At 39.9% G+C, this 10,376-nt stretch overlaps 1 protein-coding gene across 2 annotated transcripts; it reads left to right on the forward strand.

Moving 5' to 3' along the window:
- Positions 1-4,277: 4,277 nt before the first annotated feature.
- Positions 4,278-6,713, forward strand: LOC111602312 (60 kDa heat shock protein homolog 2, mitochondrial). Of its 2 annotated transcripts, none has more exons than XM_023319315.2 (2): positions 4,278-4,377; positions 4,447-6,713. In XM_023319315.2, the coding sequence occupies exon 2, from the start codon at positions 4,456-4,458 to the stop codon at positions 6,214-6,216; it is 1,761 nt and encodes a 586-aa protein (XP_023175083.2). In that variant the 5' UTR covers positions 4,278-4,377; positions 4,447-4,455; the 3' UTR covers positions 6,217-6,713. The 2 variants fall into 2 exon arrangements, with proteins under 2 accessions (XP_023175083.2, XP_023175081.2); XM_023319313.2 differs by having other exon boundaries at positions 4,279-4,377; positions 4,428-6,713.
- The last annotated feature ends 3,663 nt before the right edge of the window (positions 6,714-10,376 follow it).

Below are 10,376 nucleotides of genomic sequence, written 5' to 3' on the forward strand. Positions count from 1 at the left end.
TACTCATCAAAGAAAGCAATGAGAATAGAAAAATCAGGAAATTGCAAGCAGCGGATAGAGAAGAAAGACAGATTGAAGTAAGAATTGCTCAACAATATTAAATTATATAAAGTATATAAAGCGGTTAAACGAGCCTTTGTTTGCTTTATCAACTATATCAAGGCATATTATTGTAAACGTATTACCTTACCCTTCATTTTGAATAAACAAAGCGTTGATTTATACTCCAATTTTCTATTTCCTCGCTTTCTCGCCAATTTCGTTCGGAACATGCACATTCATAGAGCTATTCAGGCAGAAGAAGAAGAAGAAGAAGTGATCAGCGCTTTTAAGGAATTATCATACTCTTGCATGTCTCTCGGACAACTTAAGCTAAGCAGCTGAAGCGACATTCCGTTCAAATACTCAGCTGCATAAATAGTACCCGGATTCAATCTGTAATGCAGTGTACTTACGTCTGCTTGGCTGCTAGGGTAGCTACGATTGCCTGTAGAAGAGTCGTGGCTGTTCCTATCTAAGCCACTTTTAACCCACCTGCTTTCAATTGCCCTGTCGTCAGGTGACGGCGGCTGCGTGACAAATTCGTAACCGAAAAGCGAAAACCATTTAAATGGTCGTAAAAATGTGCGCGCCGACAAGCGGCCATAATACAATGAAAGGCGAATCGCGTAGCCCCCGGCGTAAACCCCATGGCATTACTTGATATCGCGCTGCTTCAAATGTTTTTTCTTTTGTTTTTGTTCTAGTCGCGCTGTCAGCTGCGCTTACAAGCGGCCAGGCAAATTGAAAACTGTTAAGGATGCGCCACGGGCAGGGGGCAGCGCGGGGCAAAGGCAGTGCCAAGGACAGCTACAGCGACAACGACGACAACGAAGACGACAGCGACAAATGGCGGCGCTTGTTCATGAAAATTTAAATTGCAAAATGGGCTCAGCGTGGGCGTTAACAGTCGAACCCGTGCCAGCGCCAACGGCACACCCACATTCCTTGCCACTAGCTCGAAACCCCTTCACCAATATTTGTCTTTTAATTACCTGCAAAGTGTCAGGCAGCTGTTCAGTAAAATTTGTTGCCATAAGGCACGAGCAGTGAATTCGAGCATTCGCTTTTAATTATTAGATAGCAGACGCTTACACGCTTACAACAATTCAACATATTCTCAAATTATGCATCAACTAATAATTTCAGTACTTGCGTGCGGATTGGACGACCGATTTCAGCAGCAAGTGCCCATCTGCTAAATCTGCTCAATCTGTGAATGCCTAGAGGTAGACTACATAACTATGGTGTACAACGCCATGCTCCGCATCCGGCACTTTCCAGCCTGCTGGAAGCGCGCCGTGATTGTGATGATTCCTAAGCCTGGCAAACCCGTGGGAGAAATTGAGTCGTACAGACCAATTAGCCTGTTGCCAGTACTCTCCAAAATATTCGAAAGAATATTTCTGGAACGAGTACTGACACATCTGGGACGCCAGGAGGCCATTCCAAACCATCAGTTTGGCTTCAGGAGACAGCATGGAACACCGGAACAGGTTCACAGAGTTGTGCACCATATCCTTGGAGCCTTTGAAGAAAAGATGTACTGCTCTGCCGTCTTTTTAGACATCAAACAGGCGTTTGATCGAGTTTGGCACCTGGGACTGCTGCAGAAAGTGAGGACCACCCTTCCAGCCCCATTTTTCGCGTTGCTATCCTCATACCTTATTGGAAGAACCTTCCAAGTGTCAAGGGGGCAAACAGTATCCTTGACTAGACCAATTATGGCTGGAGTACCACAGGGTAGTGTTCTAGGCCCAACACTTTATACTTTATTCACAGGAGATATGCCAACTCCCGAGCCAAATATAGGAAGTACAGATGCAGTACTCATAGCGACCTATGCAGATGACACCGCCATCTTATCACGTCACGTATCTGCGCAAGAAGCTTCAGACTCACTACAAAAATATCTGGACTCTTTCGGACGCTGGGCAAAACGGTGGTGTATCACCATTAATGCACAAAAGTCTGTACATACTACCTTCGCCACTAGAAGAGGAGATTGCCCAAGCGTTGCATTGGGGCCCACTATTCCCAAAGCCTCAAAAGTAAAGTACCTTGGTATCACTCTTGACAGAAGGCTGACTTTTAAAGCGCACATAAGTCAAGTAACCTCAAAATGCAAAAGCAAGCTAAAAACCCTCGACTGGATGCTGAGAGCTTCAAGCAAGTTGTCTTACAGCAGCAAGGCCGCCATCTACAAGGCAATAGTTGTCCCAACCTTCGTATATGGTATCTCTCTATGGGGCTCCTCGGCGAAGACTACAAGGAACAAAATTCAGACCCTGCAGAATAAAGCACTACGCAGATGGACTGGAGCCAGCTGGTTTGTAAGAAACTCAGTCTTACATAGGGATTTAGCAATTCCCACAGTTGCTGAACTCATTGGGCGACACAGTTCAAGATACGCGGACAGACTTGCAGCGCATCCTAACCATCTCGCAAGCAACCTGGCTATAAACAACAATAGGCGAAGACTGAAGAGATTGCATCCTCTAGACAATATTAGAACTAATTAAGATAGTAGCTACAAGTGCAGAATAATTGGCATATCTGCCCTCCCATTAGTTAAGGTTTAGAGCTAAATGCGCTATAGAGTCTAAGACAATAAGCTGCAACAAAATAAAGAAATAAAAAAAAAGTTCCAAAAAAAAAAAAAAAAAAAAAAGAGGTAGCCAGCACACTATTGTGCTCATTTCGCTATATCACATGTTACTCAAATACCCTCCACCACTAGTGTAAGCGTGATGGACATATGTTTTCAGCTGCTAGCTAGCAGCATTCAGCAGTTTGCAAACAATCAAGAACGTTAATCGCTTCAGTCCGCTCAGTCAATGGATAAACATCTGTGCTAAATGTTCAGTATTAGCACACATAGTCATCTAAGCATACAAAACGATATAAAATTCGATAACGTAAATTGGCGAGTTTAGTTAATTAACTACATGTGCATGCCATGACTGTAGCGATTACACTCTTACACATACACAACTATGCATGTGAATTTTTTCATAATTCCTCAATTGCTGGAGACTTGCCATCAGTGAGAGCGAGATGGGACTACCAGGCTTACCTCCACACTCCTTACTCTGCAGCACAGACATATGAAGTGAGATCAGAAGAAAGACTGCAAATGGATACTGTAAATATATGAGCTATATATTATGCTCTCAACAATAATGGTATCCACTCAATGAGTAAGTGCGCTCTGTTTTATGTTCAACTTTTTGGCAGACATACTGGCACACATTTCATTGCGAAAATATAAATGGAAATCAAAGACAAATTATTTTGCATTGCAGTATTCTCAAGTACTATCTTTAAAATCAACGACGGCATTAGTGAGAGTGCGACAGCCTTTTGACTTTAATGTAGTATACACGGTACTGCTTGCGCTGTTTCACAATTATATGAAGCGATATAAAAGGCAACTGCAAAAATCTCGAAAATATGGGAATTATCCTCTTTTAAAAGCTGCTGTCCACATATCGCCATCAAACAAGTAGGAAAGCACACAAATCGATATTAAAAACAGGAGCGCACATTGGTAAGTGTTATATGAACGTACGCATTTGCATTGCTTGACAACAACAGTTAAGCTCAATCGTCTTTTGCACCATTCCAGCTATTATCACAATGTCCTATGCTGGATACCCGACTGAGAGCTTTCCTGATGACTTCAGCTTATGTTGCACAAACATATAAAGCCATATTAAAAGAGAGAGCGCAAATGACTATCAAATATATGTATGCATGTATATCGTGGTCTCAGCAGCGACAATCTATTCACTCACTCGCTAACGGTGCTTGCAACATGCTCAGTCCTGCAGCCAACCTACTCGCACTCATCACGCGCCAATGCAAAATGTGATCACACGCACTCAATATATGCTGTCTCACACATACACAGTTGTCAAGCGGGATCAAAAGCAAGAACAAAGAAAGCGATGGAAGGAGAATATTGGAAATTCCTTGTTTACGTTGCTCATTTTTCCGCTCTCATTTTGCGCTTTATTCAATGTCATTTTTCATTGTCGCTCTCCTGTCATCAGCATTTTACACTTTTTTACAGTAATCTTTTACTTGTGCTTTTATCACTTGATTATCAGAAGTGAAGTTATGATAATGAATCCCTGGAATTGGTACTCAAAGCAACTCTTGCTTTAATGTCAACTGAGCAGAGCAGGCTATGCACAGGTTGAGCAAATAACTATTAGAACTTTACTTTAAAATTCATTTTAGGTTCTGCTTCCACAGCGTCAACTACGCCCAGAGACATACAGTTACTGAATATAATTTTCCAATTTTTCACAAATATTACAGGCTACATTTAAGGTATGTTTCGTTTATATTATTTGGAATAATATATTGAGAGAGTGGGTCAGTTGCTCCATATTTTTACAGTGCTCGACTATGTTCCGATTGCTTACAAAATGCTCCAGAATCTATCGCGGTTCTGCTACGGTTTATCAGATGGTTGGCCGGGATCTGTGCCGCGGCTATGCCAAAGATGTAAAGTTTGGTCCAGAGGTTCGTGCCATGATGTTGCAGGGCGTCGATGTGTTGGCTGATGCTGTGGCAGTGACCATGGGGCCCAAAGGTCGCAACGTGATTATCGAACAGAGTTGGGGATCGCCTAAAATCACCAAGGATGGTGTTACGGTGGCCAAATCGATTGCGCTCAAGGACAAATTCATGAACATTGGTGCCAAGCTCGTTCAGGACGTGGCCAACAATACAAATGAGGAGGCAGGTGATGGCACCACCACGGCCACCGTGCTGGCCCGTGCCATTGCCAAGGAGGGCTTCGATAAGATCTCACGCGGTGCCAATCCCGTCGAGATCCGACGTGGCGTCATGCTTGCCATTGACTCGGTTAAGGAGAACCTGAGGAAAATGTCGCGTCCAGTCAATACGCCTGAGGAGATTGCCCAAGTGGCCACCATTTCGGCCAACGGCGACAAGTCCGTGGGCAATCTGATCAGCGAGGCCATCAAGAAGGTGGGACGTGAGGGCGTCATCACCGTCAAGGATGGAAAGACCATGAACGACGAACTGGAGGTCATTGAGGGCATGAAATTCGATCGTGGCTACATCTCGCCCTACTTTATCAACAGCTCCAAGGGCGCCAAGGTGGAGTTCCAGGATGCGCTTTTGCTCTTCTGCGAAAAGAAGATTAAGTCAGCCACGAGCATTGTGCCCGCCTTGGAGCTGGCAAATTCGCAACGCAAGCCGCTGGTCATCATCGCCGAGGATGTGGAGGGTGAGGCCTTGAGCACGATGGTCGTGAATCGCCTCAAGGTTGGGCTCCAGGTGTGCGCGGTTAAGGCGCCCGGCTTTGGCGATAATCGCAAGGAGACGCTCGCCGACATGGCAATTGCCACAGGTGGCCTGGTGTTCGGGGACGAGGCCAACATGGTGCGACTGGAGGACATCAAGATCAGCGATTTCGGGCGTGTTGGCGAGATTGTAGTCACCAAAGAGGATACCATGCTGCTTAAGGGCCATGGCCAGCGTCCGATGGTCGACAAGCGGGTGGAGAACTTACGCGAAGCCATCAAGGAGAGCACCTCCACCTACGAGAAGGAGAAGATGCAGGAGCGTCTGGCCAAGCTATCGTCGGGCGTTGCTCTGCTCCGCGTGGGCGGCTCCAGTGATGTGGAGGTGGGCGAGAAAAAGGACCGCGTCAATGATGCCCTCAATGCCACGCGTGCTGCCATCGAGGAGGGCATTGTGCCCGGTGGTGGCACTGCGCTGCTGCGCTGCATCACCAAGCTCATGGATCTTAAGGGCGCCAATGAGGACCAGAACTTGGGCATCGAGATAATTCGACGTGCCCTGCGTATGCCCTGCCTAACGATTGCCAAAAATGCAGGCGTGGATGGCGCCATGGTGGTGGCTAAGGTGGAGATTCTGGATGGAGATTATGGCTACGATGCTCTTAAGGGCGAATATGGCAACATGATCGAACGTGGCATCATCGATCCCACCAAGGTGGTGCGCACAGCTATCATCGATGCAGCCGGCGTTGCCTCGCTGCTGACCACAGCCGAGGCCGTTGTCACCGAGCTTCCTCTGGAGGACGCCAATCCCATGGCTGGTATGGGCGGCATGGGTGGCATGGGCGGCGGCATGGGTGGCATGGGCGGCGGCATGGGAGGCCTGGGCATTTAGAGAAATGCTTCATTGAAAACGGTTTGCTCGGACTCAAAGAAGAACATGAACTACACACTACTAATTGGCAGAAAAACACAGGCAACGTTGGCTGTTCGTGGCTCCTTTTTAAATTAATCTTGGCATCTCGTTTACTTCAGTCGCTTTCCGGTCACCTACAGCACTTCACTCACACACACACACGCACACACGCACGCACACACTAACTCACCCCCACACTCTCTCACTCACTCACTCACTCACTCACTCGCCCCCCCACACTTTCACTCACATACGTACATATAATTTTGGAATGAAATTTGACACGCGCTCGATATTCTATTGGCAGGCCAACAAAGGGCGGCTTGTTAATGATTAATAATTCTTAACTAACTTTAATTACTGGACTGCAGAACTAAATGGGCTTCATAAACCATTTACCGACACTGAAATCGCGCACTCAACTAGCTCAACATTTTCGCCATTTCGATTTGATGACTTAACACTCACAACATTAACAACATTAACAACATTCACAACATTTACATTCTAGTTAAACTTTATATAACTTAAACGGTATTACAAAATTATGAATGTAATTCAATGTGAAGTAAAGGGCTTAACAATTAAAATTTAAAAGAAAAAATATATTTACTTTTTATAATGTATATAGAAAGTATGAATATATAAAAAATTAATAATAAATCTAATAATTAATAACTAAAAAAAATATATAAAAAATAAAAAAGATGTGAAAATATACAGTGACTTTTCTGAGTACTTGTAATTGAAGCGCTTTAATTTTTTAAAATTCCTCTACAGTCAGGAAACTCGAAAGTATATACTTATATCTATATATGTGAATAACAGAAATGGAAAGCCCCTTGACTATTATTTCACTTGACATTTGTTGTCTGTTTGACATGGTTCATGCGTGGGTTTGGCTAGCCTCAGGCTAGCAGAATATTTCCCAGTGAAGGAAACGCACTTCTGCACATGTCTATTGTGATAGTTTCCATTGTTCACCACTTGTTGTAGGATGCTTCATAATACCCTGTATATGTGACAAAAAGTGGCTATAGATTTTACTCATGTAATAGATAATAGATAATAGATAATAGATAATAGATAATATATAATAGATAATAGATAATAGATAATAGATAATAGATAATATAATAGATAATAGATAATAGATAATAGATAATAGATAATAGATAATAGATAATAGATAATAGATAATAGATAATAGATAATAGATAATAGATAATAGATAATAGATAATAGATAATAGATAATAGATAATAGATAATAGATAATAGATAATAGATAATAGATAATAGATAATAGATAATAGATAATAGATAATAGATAATAGATAATAGATAATAGATAATAGATAATAGATAATAGATAATAGATAATAGATAATAGATAATAGATAATAGATAATAGATAATAGATAATAGATAATAGATAATAGATATCAGAAATTATATATTAGATAGTAAAAATATAGTTCCGAAATACCTTAAATATAGTAGAAAGCAAATTACTTCAAATGTTTATTACCGGGTATCTTTTAGTTGTACATATGCAGAAAGAACACATTTAATGTTATAATATTATTATATAAACAAAGTACGCATTGCCTTCCACGGAGCTATAATTGTGCTGCAGTAAGCCAAAGTTTCTGCACTTGACTTTTATTCAGTTGCTATTTAACTTTTTGACATTTATGCTAGGTTTTTCTCGTGTGCTGGGTACTTTGAGTGCCCTGTGTGTGCTCTAGGTCTGTTGGTTAGTTTCGGGTTCCAGTTTTTGGTGACCTCGCGCCTAAGCGTATGCTACAGCACTTGAGGCTTCAGCTGCGGCTGTTTTGCCTTGACGAAACAAGCATCTTAACGAGCTGTGCTCATCATCGGGGCTTACACATCGCCCAGCGGTGTGGAAAAACTTACAGCCCGCAAGCCAAAGTGGGTAACAGAGGGCATCAGCTGCCCCGGCCCACAATGCCCCCGCCTTCTTTGCGGCTTATCCAGTTGCTGCTGCTGCTGCAGTTGCTGCTGCCACTGGCATCATCTTGAGCGCATTTTGTCGCGCAAATTGCATGCAAATTCGTGTGATGTTCAAGTGGCTGTTAAGAAGAAGATGATGATCCGGCCACGTGTCTTAATGATGCTTACAGCTCACACAAAATGCAACAAGGCGACACTTAATTATGAAAAAGGCTGCCTCAAGTGTCGCTCACGGATTGCGTATACGCCCATCCGCCCTGCTTAATGGCATATTTACGACCCTGGCTAATCCAGCTCGCTTAGCGCATTAAATCAGCTCCAAAATGGCCATAAAATTGCTCTCGTTCTGCCACGAGAAAACATTTCAAAAATTGACAATTTATGGTCAAAAAGAGAAAGGCAACAGGGCCAACAAAAACATAGCAAAAAATGGATAACAATAAAAAAGGGATTCAAAATAATTGAACTAACTGAACGAAACTCTAATACTCTAATTATGTTGAAGTATCAACAAAAAAGTAAAAGAAAGTATCAAAGTAAGAAAGTATCAACAAAAAAGTTAAGAAAAATAAAAAATTGTTTTGCAGTAAACTTATAACTATATAACTCTAGTTAGTCCAAAATATAAAAGAGGTTAAATTGAAAGCTAACATAAATATTTGTATGAAAAGTTAAGCAATTGAAAATTTATCGAGTTTCCAGTAGAAATTGTTAAACATTTTCTTTTCTTCTGATGATCAACAAAGGCCAAATGTTAGATATGATTTTTTAATTCTTTTGTTTGTAATTCTTACACCATAAATATACATAAAATATTTTTAAATAGAAGTATTTTCATATTTTGATTTTCAAATTTTTATTATTGCCCTAATATTAATTAAGTTTGAAATACTAAAATCAATATATATTTTAATAATTTGTTTAATAATTATTTTAATCTTATTTAAACATTTTAAGAATTCGTAGATCATATATTTTAAATTTTTTATTTCATTTATATAAATTGTAATAAAATATATTTTTTATTTATTTATGTTATATCCCATATTATCATAAATATAAGTAATTGTTATTACTTTATAGTTGCCTTGGCTCAGGTACAATGTTTAATTTTTCATACGCTTGTTTAGAAAATTATTTAGTTTACATAAATTTATCTTGAATTCTTAATTTGTTTTAACATGAATTTTTGTTATATATGAACATTTGCTTATTTTATTTTATTACTATTTATTTTTAAATAAAAGTAATTAAATTTTTTAAAAATTATTTTATAATAATTTATTACAGTAATTAAGTGTTTATAAAGTGCTTTACTTTAATTGCTTTAAAAACATTAAATTATTCATTAAACTTGTAAATAAATTGAAGCATTTATATTTTTTATTTTGTGCATATATAAGAAAATAAATGTAATTATTTATGGACCCATTCAACTATATAAATAATTTTAAAAATAAAAGTTTTTAGATTTTTTAATATATTTATATTTATATTATATATATATATATTTTAAATATCACATGAAACAATGATTTAATATAAATACATATATTGTTTTTATTAATTTATTAAAATATCGTGTTTTCGTCTTAAAGATTATATACTTAAAAATTTAATGTTACAATAGTATTTTTTATTTCCAAGAGTTCGATTTCACAAACTTTGGCATAAAGTTTTGCAGCACTCGAAAAACAGTTTGAGTATCACAATATAAATAAAAAACGTCTGTGCCCTGCGTAGATTTATTTGGCGTTAGATTTTGATTGTTGTTTTTTGTTTGTTGTGGCATTTGCAACATGCGCTGCACTCGCATGTTGCAGGCAACAAACAGGCACTTTTACATATGGCCATTGTTATGATTTATGTGGCAAAAATATTTCAGGCGCGCTTCCTGTAAATATTCTTTCTCCTTCTTTTATGCCACACAGTTTTGTGTGAAGAGTCGAGTGGTAGGCGAAAGGCAGGAGTTGGGGTCAGGTCTTTTATGTACTATACACTGTGAACGGAGCCAAATTCAATTTCAATTTGCACCCCATCAAAAGACAAACAAAGCGCGCGCGAAAGTCTTTGAACTCTTGGCATAAACATATTGAATTTTGGCAGAGCTCTCCAAGTGCTAAAGTCTGGAATTGTGGCCATAGGTGGGACAGCATGCGGAGC

Source organism: Drosophila hydei, unplaced genomic scaffold, assembly GCF_003285905.1.
Source record: "Drosophila hydei strain 15085-1641.00,03,60 unplaced genomic scaffold, DhydRS2 tig00000149-arrow-pilon, whole genome shotgun sequence".
Classification (NCBI taxonomy): Eukaryota; Metazoa; Arthropoda; class Insecta; order Diptera; family Drosophilidae; genus Drosophila; species Drosophila hydei.